Source organism: Tachypleus tridentatus, chromosome 9 (assembly GCF_004210375.1).
Source record: "Tachypleus tridentatus isolate NWPU-2018 chromosome 9, ASM421037v1, whole genome shotgun sequence".
NCBI lineage: Eukaryota > Metazoa > Arthropoda > Merostomata > Xiphosura > Limulidae > Tachypleus > Tachypleus tridentatus.
This window is the reverse complement of record NC_134833.1, coordinates 89,776,494-89,790,038: the sequence shown is the minus strand read 5'-3', so window position 1 is coordinate 89,790,038 and position 13,545 is coordinate 89,776,494. Positions and strand designations below refer to the sequence as shown.

Below are 13,545 nucleotides of genomic sequence, written 5' to 3'. Positions count from 1 at the left end.
TTTGAAATCTGATGAGATTGTGGGCTCTGCCATGGTTTCTTGTGGCTCAGTGGTTGTTCTTAAGATCTCCTACAGATTGTGTTCACTTTGAGTTGAGTTGTATGCAACTTCACTTGCCTGTGCACTAACTGTTTCATCTTTTCTAACTCTTAGTTCTTTGATGGCCCTACAATAATGTAATATGAATTATCTTGGATACAGGAAAGGAATAACCCTCTTCTCTTTATCATCCACATCTATTCAGTTTTTGTGGATTCATGGTGATGTTGGTATTCCTGGGAAGGAGTATGCTGGTAGTGCAGCTATATCTATCTTCTCTGGCTTTGCCACAGCCTAGCCTGTCTCTTATGTGAACTTCAGACCAGTAATCAAGGCACAACGTCATGGCAGTTGGTAGTAGATTTGGAGTGTACAACTTCATAGCAAGCTTTTGTAGGTAAAAAATACTGTTTTTGTTTGGCCATCTGGTTCCTATAAGGCCTATTAGGCTTTTAGTATCATTAATACATATATATTTTCAGTATCATTCTTCAAAGGTCTTAAATCCATCCTACAATTTTTCTTACTCTTAAATTATTTAAAGAAATTTTAACATTTTAAACCAATCTTTTTTTCCCTGTAGTTTTTGATTTTCTAACTTCCTGTTTGGTCATCTCTATCATCTATAATCTTCCAAATCTCCCAACATTGCAGTTAGTTTTAAACTTATTGTAGTACTTTAATTTTGTGCTTTATATCCTTTGTTGGCTGACTTGTTTTTGTTTGTTTGTTTTTACTTGCAAAAACGTTTTTTCTTCAAGGAACCTGCTTATATAAGAATTTATTTTTATAAAAATATTTCACATTTGATCAGTATTTCCATTTAATCCTGTTGCCCCATTCACAGCAGACAACACAACTCTGATGGGTTTTATTATCTTGAAATTTGAAAAATGAACATTATTTTAAAATTCTATATAGCTGAATTATGGAAAAATCTGTTATTAAAACCAAAACAACTCGTATGAAGTTCAAATTCACAAATCTGTATAATTTTTGTATCATCTCTTCAATAATTGTTTCTTTGAAATTTGGAACCAAAATTTCATTATTTCTTATTTTCTTATGCAGTGATACATCAAATCTAATTGCATGATGATTACTTTCACCCAGATGTTTCCCAATTTTTACTCTGTGAACCATTTTTATATTGGAAGTTAACAATAAATCTAGAATTGCATTGTTCATGGTAGGTTCTCTAATCAGTTTGTGAATAAAACCAGCATGATCAGTTTCTAACAATCTGTCTTCCTCATGATTTGACTAACATTTCTTAGACTAATAAGACTATATGCCTGAAATGGAAAATTCATATAATTTTAACCTTATTAATTTCATTAGTTTCTTTTGGTGGGTTAACAAATTCCAACTGAAAACCTTCTTTCTTTATATAACAGAAACCCAATTAAATTTAACCACGTTGCTATTAACATTGATATCTTCAACATGAATGGGACGTAACTCGCATTTTACAATCGTGATGATGAGAAATCCACCTGAAGTAAAAATGTATTCTAAAGAAGGCTGTTATTAAAATAAAGTACAAAATGATGTTTCTGCATTCTTAGGTCATCTTAGAAGATTGATACTTTGTTCTGTACTTTATTTTAATTAAAGTTTTATTACCCACACACCAGCCACCTTCAGAATACATTTTCATGTCTTAAATCCACTTTCCCTCCCCTTCTTTTTTGCATCTCTATCCCCATTAAACAACTATATTCCTGTCATTGAAACTGCTTACATTTAACCAAGTTTCAGTTATTTCCATTATTTCAAAATCCTCTGTTCTGGCCAGTGCTCTAAAGTCATTCATTTTATTTCTTACACTGCTAGCCTTAAAATAACAACAGTTAGCCAACCATTAAAACTACCTTTGTACATTGTTCCTATGCTACAACACTTTTGTTTAATTTTTATTTTTTCTTCATTATTCTGTTCCTCTCCACTCTCTGATCCCAGTTTAAAGCTGCCATTAAAGTTGAGTTAATAGCTCTTATAAATAACCCAATTCCTCAATCCATTTCAAAAAGTTTCCTCTTTCCATTGATTTGATCCCACAAATTTAATGAGACAACCTGCTCTTCCATAAAATATGTATCATATTTGCAGTTTTATCTGTGTTATAATTTCCACATTTGTGATTACCATGGCTACCACTTTAAGTTAAAGAGTGTGTGTGTGTGTGTGTGTGTGTGTATAATCTACGATTTTACTGGAGATGTCAAGCATTCTTAGTTTTATAATGTCAATTTCTGACTTTGTATTGCTATGGTCATAATCATACAGGCTCAGGAGAGTCTCCAAGAAATGTTTGAAGAGAAGTGTGCAACCTTGCAACGTGATTTTGAAGAGAATCCATGCATGTATTTCTCAGCCACAGTTACAGATGTCCCACAAGCTACCATGTTATGAGGTAAATTCAGGATCAAGGTAAAGAATTTTTTTGATTTTATTCAGTAGCTGTTGTATCATTCTATAACAGTGGAAGTGTTTTTCAGTTATCAAGTGTTTATTATAAATTAAATTAAAATTTGTATTATGCATTAATATGTTATACAAACTTTTATTCTGGAAGATTGTTTGTTTTTTACTTTTGGTATAAAAGTGGAAAAGATAATAAATAAGTTTTTAACAAAAGTACATTATTCAAAAATAAATAATTTTACATAGCTTCAGAAATTTCGGGATTATGCTACAATTATATTCACTGACTCCTCTAAGCCTTTGTTTCTTGATGTTGATTTAATAGGTCATATATAGCTTTTTTTTATTTCTGTCATAACTATAACAGAACTGTTTGGCTTGTATTATTGGAGCAATGCCTATGACATTAAAGACTTTGTAACTTAAAATTATCTTCTTCCTGTACTTTTGATAAGAATTGTCTTTATTCAAAATATGGCTCAAATTTGTAGTGTGCATTGCATTAATTAACATGTGAAGTTTGTTTGCATCTGTGATGTTATGATTGCTCTGTTATCACTGCAAATGGCCAATGAATTTCTAATGTAAAATGATATGATATACTGTTAGTATTTGTCAACTAATAAAAGTAGAAGTGTTGGTAAATGTAAGAATACTTCAGACAAAAATAACCTTAAATAAATTTAATGTTTACATTAACTTTGGAAGGATTGGAAGCCACGTTTCTTCATGGGGATAAATTAACAATTACTTTAAATATTAAAGCAAAAGAAAATTAAGAATTGGAGTTTGTTTTTTTTATTATTGTCACTGACATTACTTTTTATTTGATGTATTTTATACTCTTAATGTTTAGGACTAAAATCTTTTACAACATTCATTCATTCAGTTTTTTGCACTTTTCAGATAATATGGGCTATGACTTGTGCTACGATTTTATTTCTTGGTCAAGCCATTTTATTCCTCTGGGTTACTCTATGGTGCTGCCCTCTAGTAACACAAAGAGGACATAGTGCATGACTTTCAACATCCCATGGTAGAGCTTTTTGTGTTAGCAGCATCTTGTGATGTCAGTCAGCTTTGGATCATTCCATTCTTTGAGAAGACAGGAGACCTGCCTGTAAATTAAAACAAAATCTTGCTGTATAAAGTTTTATTTTCAAGTTGTATATAGTGTTCCATGTCTTTTGTTATCCTGGTATTATTTCCAGGATTACCAGACATTCATTATAAGTGTTCAGACTCTTAAAAACTTCACTGTCATATGCATTTATAGAAGATGTACTCTTCAGAATTTGTTGTATCTTGTTATTGTTATGAACACTGATTTCACTTGTTTATTGTTTTCTGTGAGGTTACTGTACTGTCTGTCAAAAAACACTAATACTTAGCTTGAATGGTTGGATTAAAAATATACATTTTGTGTTTATGTATAAATGACTGTTATGTGGAAATGGAGTACTGAAGACAAGCTTCTTCTCATATTAATAAATTCATCATAGATTTTTTGGTTTTTAAGGTTTATAAATTAAATATTATTCTCAAATTATATCCTGGAGCACAAATTGAATACAAAACAGTTTAAACATCATGTTATATCCTGTAACAAAAACTGAAGACACAGTTTAAGCATCATGTTATATCCTGTAGCACAAACTGAATACAAACACAGTTTAAACATTGCATCATATCCTGTAACATGAACTGAGTATAAGCCACTGTTTCAATATCAAGTTATACCATGCTACACAAACAATTTACTATTTCAGGTTGAGGTTTGAATCCTTTTATGAGCTGTACAAGTCAGTCTGTGAATCTGTAGGTTTGTGGTTCTCATCTTGTTGCTGCAGAAACACACTTCAGACTTTAGAGCTCTTGCATCATAAGAGTGGTCTAATCCTACTATTCAATCAGGGAAGCCCAAAAGTGGTTAGCTGTGGCTAATTGTTGCCATTCTGGTCTGGTTCAAAATTAGAGACAATTAGTGCAGATAGCCTTTTGTAATTATTACAACTCAGCTACCCAGCAGTTGTAAGTATCTAATCCCTATGTGTGTATGTGACTAATCAGTTCTCGGTGATAAAATAATCGAGGTCATTAATTTAAACATGACTAACCAACCTAATTAACACCACTTAAGAGCTACCTGAACACTGTGATTTTTCCTACCCTAATTATATGTTCTGTGCTGAGAATTTATAAGTGTCTGAAAAAATTGAAAATGCACTTGTGAAAAAAAAATGCTTATAGCAAAGTCTGTTGCCAGTTTTTTCTTTCTAAAAAAATAGAGTAGTGAATAAACTGGGATAACCTTGAATCTAAACTGATTGTGGTTGTAGGCTATTGCACATCTAAATTAGTACTGTCACAGCATTATAAGGCATAATGATAGTAATAAGATATGTGATTCATGACTTTTTAGGAAGACAAGTCTGATAAGTTTAAAAACAAGTATTAATTTATGCATTTTTTCCAGTGAGGTTCACAGTTAGTAAGCTTTCCCAAGTGAATCATTTACAAAAGATAAAGAAATAACAGTAAGTTAAAAGTGTTCAGAGTATTGTTATTAATCAGTGATGTTGAGAAAACCCACTCGTAGAGAAATATATATGCAAAAAACGGCTCGTTTGGGTTGAGAAAATATTTTACATGTAAAAAAACGAGCCGTTTTTTGCATATAGAGTGTTGTTATTGTATTTTTTTCTTCCTTTTGGATATCTTAACCCTTTGAATACTATAATCAGATTTCTTAAACTTGATATTTATGGCCTTTTGGCTCAACAAGCAGATGCACCCTGTGGTTTCATTAAAGGTCACATGTCCTTGAATTTCTAACCCCAGTACCAAGCAAAAGCACAACTAGTGTATTTTAATAATGAAAAGTTAGTCCAAATGGTTACATTCTAAATGCTGTTTTGTAGTGGATATTTTAAAGTTAATATTTGTTTCTACTTTTTAAAATAATATGAAGATTTTTGCTAAGCTTGGAGCAACTAAATTTGATTATCTTTTCATGTGTCAACTGTTATGTAGTTGTGGTGTGGGATTCTTCAAATACAATGTTGTTATAACAACTCATTATTTTAAAAGGTCCAGGCATAGCCTTGTATTTAGCACACCTGACTGCAGATTAACAGGTTAAAATCATGATGCCACAGAATATGCTTTCAGCTCTGGGTGCATCATAAAAGTGACAGATATTCCAATTATTTGGTTCAGAGTGCTTGTAGTTAGAAGTGCTGTTGATTGACTGCCCTCCCTTTGGTCAGTAGTTCAAATTAGTGACAACTATAATAAACTCCTTGGTATCTCTGACATAGCCACTTAGTTAATATACACATAATTTGCTATTGAAGTTGAAAATTCTGTTGTTGTTTACTCAGTCTAACCAAACAATGCTTGATTCAGTTTCTTGAGACATATAATAAGTGTATGCCATTCTTTTATATATCTGTATCATATTGTGTGCTAATTAGAAACTTGTTTCATTTTTAGTGGAAATGTAAAATTTGATGCGCTTTCAACTTTTACGACAAACCGGAGCAGTAGTAACAGAAACTTAAAAACAACATTTTGAACATGTTTTTAACCCATCACTAGTTTCTTAGTTGTGTGAAGTGAAACTACCATGGAAGGATGTTTCTATGAATGAAACACAAAAAATTCTTTGTTGCTTCAGCAAGCACAAGGTTAATATAATTTACAAGGGGCCTGCATTATGCCTACAGGCTGGAAGTATGGTTATTGTGGCTCATCTATATAAATCTCTCTACCACTTTTTTTTTTATTTTAAAGATGGCACCCATCCATATGTACTTATGTTGATATGGTGGCATACACATTTTTCTTTCAAGAAACGTATAATAACACACAAATACATTACATGCAAGTCAGATATTGACATATTGAAAATGTATGGATCATATTCTGGTTCATTCTAATTTAGCTAGTTGTTGTGACTGTGTTAGCTAGTTGTTTAGTATTATTGAATGGAAAAGGTTATATAGTGGATATTAAGTGGCAAAAGTAAATTATGATATTACTGTTGCATTGTATTAACCCATTGGTCAGGTACAAGTCTTTTTTTTTTTCCTAACTAGTATTGGATAAGACAGTTTAAATATTACATTTGTGGATGGTTTTTGTGACCTAGCTTCATAAATTACCATCACACAAATAATTTCATTACACGTGTTTCAGGTTATTATTCAAATAGTTAAAGTTTCAGCTAGAAGTTGTTATTAAGATATAAGTTTTGATTTTTACCAGACACAAATCTCTCTAACATAAAATTCAACTGTGTATATAACTAAAACAGTTCTTTATGAATTAATAAACCGTTAGAACTAAAGAATAGAGGCTGTATTTGCATAAATGTTGTAGGCTGTAATTGTATGATTGTTATGTATTTAGAGCAGAATGTGAACTATGTACCCTTCAATCTTCCTCTATTGTTAATTGTTGTGTTGTGTCCTGTAGTGACTGGCATTAAAGCTAGTGAGATATCTCTTCCATGCATTTTCTGGCAGAAAAGATAGATGTCAGTATCACTGTTTTTTTCAAGTTTCATTTTCTAAACCACAAGTTAGTTTCAGGGAATTGTAGAAAATTATTGTGGTCATGCATTACTGGGATTTTTTTTTTTTAATGTGCTGTGCTTGTGTACACAGTAGAGTTTGTAAATTTTCAGGTATGCAAAAGAAATTGTATATATATATATCAATAGATTATGCGTAGTACAAATTCTCTATATGCTAAACTGTACTGTGAAGATATATTCCTCTCAGTGACCACTCTAAAAATTAACTTGCTTTGACTTAATTTTTTTCTCACTGGGATTGTTTTATGAATTCATAGTTATTTAATTTCTAGAAATTATATTTTCAAACACATTTTATGTTTGTGAAAATTCATTGTGATGCATTTCAGAAACTGCTACAGTTGTAATACATTCATCTCAGGAGTTGTGTGATGCAAACTTAAATTGCATTTGTGTCTTATTTTGTCTTTTGTTTCTCTCTTGTAGTTTCACTTAAAACATTCAGTCATAATTGATACTTAATTCCCTAGTACTAGTGATGTCTATATACTCATCAAACAGTGATGGATAAAAAAGGAATATTTTCATTCTAGAACTCTTCTTGCAGCTTGTATTGGCATTTTTGTGGTAAATTCACATTGAAACTCAAAATTGTTTATAATTTCTGTATTTGAGAAATTTATTGTAACATTGTACATGGGAATAACCTTAAACAGTTTTCTAGACTCACTTTAATACTCAGTTTGTTCTGATTTTAGAAGACATGCATAAACCTTCATGAATAAAATGTTTTGTCACAAAGACAGTAATAGAAATGTTTTGTAATTACCAGTTGAGTGTTTATTAGAACGTTGAAAATTATCTTTATATTTAGGTTTTTCAGTGACTAGTTGAGTCATGTTTAAATAATATTTATCACTAATGAATATCTTAATCAACTAAGATATGTTCTAGAAAAATCTTTCCCTCTTATCTGTGATCCAAAATTGTAATTAAATTAATTTATCTGTTGGTCCACCACTAAGTTTTATTACTTTCGTATAATTCCACTTTTCATCAGTAACATTAGAAAAGGGCAAATTGAAAGAGATAAGTGTAGTTTTTCTTGCAGTGATGAATCGTACATGTACGATGGTTTTAGTTGCTTTTATACTAGCCACAGTGAACATATATAGAATTTGAAGAATATGTATTTTAGATGAACTTGATATTTATATCTTAACCAGCTTCTTAATAGTATAAATTATATATGTATTTTTAAAATTCTACATAAGTACAAATTCACTGTGGTGAGCAGAAGACAATTAAAAATAGCATACATGTAACTGTAAAATAACTTTTATCACTAACAGTTCATTGTGTTCTTTTGTACAGGTATCTTCAATTTTAGGTTATGTTGAAACTACATTATTTCTTCATTCCTAAAAAAAGTATAGAAAATTTATTGTCATATAATCAGATAAACGTACATACAGAACATTTTTAGAATTCTGATGTCACTGGTCTGCTTAAAGTTATAAATCTCTTGGATGGTCTCTGATAATATACTGGTGATACTTGCTTCTCTAAACTGTTAATAGCTTAAAGTAGGTACAGCTTTTATGCATCAGACTCTTGAAAAAGTCTGATAATAGATTAGTCTAAAAATTGTACAGTTGCTGGTCTGTGAAGTAAATATTGATATGTGCAATATATTTTGCCTTAATGCTGGATGATTTCTCATAATGTGAGAGCTGTTTTCTTTCATTTGATCTGATTTTCATATAGAATTTGACTGTTGTTTGTTAAATAGAATAAATAGCAAAACACAAGTTTTAACTGAAGTGTTAAAATAAACAAACATTAAACTTTCTTCAATTTTATATTCTGATTAATGGAATACTGTAGTCAGTTTTCTAAGTTATTACTTTTCTCTTAATTAGAAATGTTTTTTTGGAAATTGTTTAATTTTAGTTTATTTTTTCAGTGAATTCATTAAGTGTACTGATCAAATTTCCTGTAAGAACTTTGTAATCCTTTAATACCATTTTCTTTCTTTCTTTCTTTTAATGGATGAAGGTAAGATAGATTTTTCAGAAAAAAGTATCTGAAATATCATAACTCTTCAATGTGCATCATCATCTTCAATGTGCATCATCATAATTTCACTACTGCAGAATTATTTCAACTTTATCTTTTTTTAATGAAATTTTGAATTTTTAATCTTAAGATTGCTGTGGTATTAATTAAATCTGCTTTGTTGTAATCTTAAAATGATTTGTGAACATTTTTAGTAACTTTCTTAATCTTCAGTGTTAGATTTATTGTATTTTAACTTTTAGATGAGTTGTTTTTGTTTTTTTGTGAGACAATCCATAGATGCAATATTAGAGTGCTATCTGAAGGGTGAGAGGAAATAGTGGTAAGTTTTGACACAACACGTTAAGCTTGAATTACATTTGTTTAAATTGCCTTTTCTCTTTTTTTTTAGAAATCAAAATCTTAAACATTGACCAAAATTGGCATCTTGTCATTTGGTTGTGTTATGTTATCTTGCAATATGTTATTACTGCAAATTAGTTGCTCAAGATACAAGTTTTATACATGAATTAAATTATCCTACTATTTAGATATAAGAGTGGTTAACTTCAAAACATGTTCTAAAAATAAGTCTTTCCCCTTAAATAAATATTAGGTTAATGTGAATTCGTAAAAGAAATCAACATAATTGATGTTTCATGTATTTTTGTTTTCACATAGTAGGATATATTTAAAATAATGTTTAAAAATTCAAATCAGATTTGAAAGGATATAATCTTTATATGATTTTTTATTTTAAAACAATGTTTATCAAAATTTCATTATATTTTATCTTTTGAATATGATTAGTTGTACTTTTGTAGACAATGTTGCCCCTTTAGTGCAGAAGTAGATGGCCTCTTGTGTCCAAGTGATATGTTATTTCTCCTATATTACAGAATTCTGTGTTTGAAATTTTTTGATTAATTATTTTTTATGACTTGTGGTTCAAAACAGTGATTACAGGTGAACATATTTGTCAAGTGTATTTATGTATATGTATTTATATACACATATATCTATATATATTTGGTTACTTTAATGTATCGTCAGAAGAATCTGAAAGAACACAAATGAGGATGTTTGAAAATAATATTTCTTTTTAATGTTGTAGATAACTCTACCATGCATAATGGTTTCTATATGTAATCCTCTCCATACCAGAATGTTTCTCTATAAATACAACCTGGTTGTAGTAAGAATCAAAATATTGATCATATATAGATATATATATAATTTTGGAACATTATGTGAGCTTCAAAGATTAAAAAGAAAAACTTACTAAGTTGTATTGAGTAACAGATTTTAGTGGTTCGTAAGAATAAAAAAACACTGTTCTTTTACTAATCTTCGGCCCATTATTCCAAGACTACTTGGGGTTGATGTGAAATTTAATTTATAAAAAGTAAAGGAATAAATAAATGCACTGAATATTGAGTCTTTTGTTAATTTGAATTTTAAAATTCAAGAACATTTTTTAAAAATATTATTCAGGTTATTGAGCTTAATATATCCTTGTTTATTTAAAATAAATCTTTCAAAACCATGAATTAAATATTATGCACCAGCTCTGTTATTTATACACTGTGAGCTCATTTTTGTCTTGAATCAGCCCGGCATGGCCAAGTGTGTTAAGGCGTGCGACTCATAATCTGAGGGTCGCAGGTTTGCATCCCCATCGCGCCAAACATGCTCGCCCTTTCAGCCGTGGGGGCATTATAATGTTACGGTCAATCCCACTATTCGTTGGTAAAAGAGTAGCCCAAGAGTTGGTGGTGGGTGGTGATGACTAGCTGCCTTCCCTCTAGTCTTACACTGCTAAATTAGAGACGGCTAGCACAGATAGCCCTCGAGTAGAGTAGCTTTGTGCAGATTTCAAAAACAAACAAACAAAAATCGTCTTGAATCCACACGTTGAAAAAATAATTTAGTTTGCTCCTACAGCAAAAACAAAATAAATAAGCAGGCAACCACAGAATTTTAGAAATGTTACACCTTATCACTAGCCTTTTCATATTCTTTATTTAGATATTATCTGTTTAAGTCAGTGGTTTATACATTACAATTCAGTTATATTCATGAAACATGAAGTCATTTATTATAATTCTGTTCAAAATACTAATGCATGACCAGGTTTTTAGGTTGCTCAGCCTGCAATTTGCTGGTGCGGGTTCGAATTCCCATCACACCAAACTTGTTTGCCTATCAGCCACGGAGACATTATATCCTACTATTTTTTGGTAAAAGAGTAGCCCAAGAGTGTGCAAGAGGTTTGTGATGATTAGCTACTTTCTCTCTAGCCTTACACTACTAAATTAGTGGCAACTACTGCAGATAGCCCTCTTGTAGCTTTGTGCAAAATTCTAGATGTAAAACTTTTTTTTTAAACCAAGTGTGGTTTATCTTCAGCTAAAACACAAACTTCACAAGATACGCAGTAAGTCAGCACCTGCTGTTATTTTCTTCTTGAATTCAAATTTAAAGAGATAAAACATTCTCGCTAACAATTTGTCTAAAAAACTTTTTTTATTTTAAGAATTACAAAATATTTTTAGAAAGTATCACAGAGCACTACTACAACTCTTATAGCATTTTTATTTATCTTTAATACTGTTGTGCAATTATGCTTTTTAAAGCTACCTTGACTTTTAAATCTAAGCAGCTGTTATTTTCTTTTCTCTCTCCTTTACTGAATGAGTTAGGGATTAGAAAAACGTTTACAGTTATTTTAAAAGTTATTTATTATAAAGCTACACAGTTGGCTATTTGTGCTCTGCTGACCTCCGGTATTGAGATTTGGTTTTTAAAATAATGAATATGAATTTTTTTGTTTCAAGACAACTGAAGTTAGCATTTAACTTTTAATTACTAGAAAAATCACATCGACTGTGGCCATTTGCTTTTGTCAACGTTTTCTACATATTACAAATTATTTTGAAGCATTATCTTTTTTTTTTATTTACTTGAAATAGTCACGTGCATGCAGTTATTTAACCCATTAATAAGTACCTAGAAGGTAGTAAAGTACTAGGGAAATCTTTTAAGATTTTTAAGTATTTTATTAAAGCGTTTTCAAATAAAATAATCCATGCTGTTTAGCAGTTTATTTATTGAAAAATTACAAGGGGTGTACTGAAATGAGTACGATGGGATTATGTGTTTCCATTATCGAAAATAAAACTTTCACTTTATAATCATGGCAACCATCTGTTATACGTTATTCTCTACATAATTACACAAGTGAGTGTATTCTCGAAAGCAATTCCTTTATATGCATAGAGTTGAACGACTTTTTTTTTTCATATCCAACGGATTATTGCATGACACATTGCACACTGTTTCTGCTTTTTAAATTTTGGGGGAAAAACTAAGTGTCCTTATTATGCTCCTTGGGAACACTAGGCGGCGCACGGGAAATGGTACCCGACTGTTGATCTGTAGCAGAAGATGCACTGTGGTGTGAAGTTAATGGTGTACCCATTTATTCCTAACATAAGAAGATTCATTTTTATTAGACTTGCAAGTTGATAACTCTTTCAAGCTTTCACCACTCAAATATTCATCATACACGTGAATAGCGCCCACCACCATTTTTTCCCACGAAAAGCAATAATGTATGTGTTCACAGCTTGGTCATTTAAATTGATAACTCTCCAGCCCACATTCCTTCGTCGTATGCGGAAAATGTGATTATAGCATATCAACCTTTGCTTGCCTAAAATTATCTACGCAATTATAGTTTGTTCCAATGCTTGCAACAGTTGTATTTCCACTTACAAACAACAGAATAAATTTGTCATTGGCAAACTGGTATTCAAAATTTCCTCATTCACGATTTTTCATTTCTGTATTTGACAGTAACGGACAGTTATTCATACGGTTTTCTCGTCACGTACCGGTGGTTCTTAAACCTTCTTTCTTCAGTAGAACTAGTAAGTCATATTAAAAAGAAAAGATGTAATCATTGCGTAACCCAACAGGCTCAGTACAACTCTAATGACAGTTTCATTTTTACTTCCTACTCGTACAGGAACAGTTGTTGGTATAGAAGGCTTTGCTCCACAACAAGTATCAATAGCATAATAATATCCATCAAAGTTACAAAGCATACAGCCAAATGGAATGAGTTTTCCACGCATAAACTGCTTAGTAGAATAACGGCCAAAATATTTTATCATGATTCATCAGTTCAAAGATCTCCGTGAAAAATACTTCCATTTTGAAACTTAGCATTCAGAATATCGTATTTTATAATCTAATCTGAGGATTAACAGAAATTATCTGCTAAATTAAGAAATCTTTAAACGAGTATGATATTCATTATCTCAACTACTTTCTTCAATGTCAGTGCTCAAATTCATTTTTATATAACCTATGGAATGATAAAACATTTTCAATGACAACTTCACATAATAAATTCCAAGATACGATAATTTTGAAAAACCATTGTAATATGTAAAATATAACATAAATATTTAAAT

The 13,545-nt window shown here is 30.7% G+C and overlaps 1 protein-coding gene across 7 annotated transcripts in view; it reads left to right on the top strand.

Moving 5' to 3' along the window:
* Positions 1 to 10,492, top strand: part of Plc21C (Phospholipase C at 21C) — a 268,910-nt gene extending 258,418 nt beyond the window's left edge. For 6 of the 7 annotated variants that reach the window (XM_076455602.1, XM_076455600.1, XM_076455603.1 and 3 more), the window contains 2 exons: positions 2,329 to 2,472; positions 3,373 to 10,492. In XM_076455602.1, the coding sequence (XP_076311717.1) occupies positions 2,329 to 2,454 (126 nt within the window). In that variant the 3' untranslated portion in view covers positions 2,455 to 2,472; positions 3,373 to 10,492. The remainder of the gene's footprint in view (positions 1 to 2,328; positions 2,473 to 3,372) is intronic. The other variant, XM_076455601.1, reaches the window with a different exon arrangement.
* The last annotated feature ends 3,053 nt before the right edge of the window (positions 10,493 to 13,545 follow it).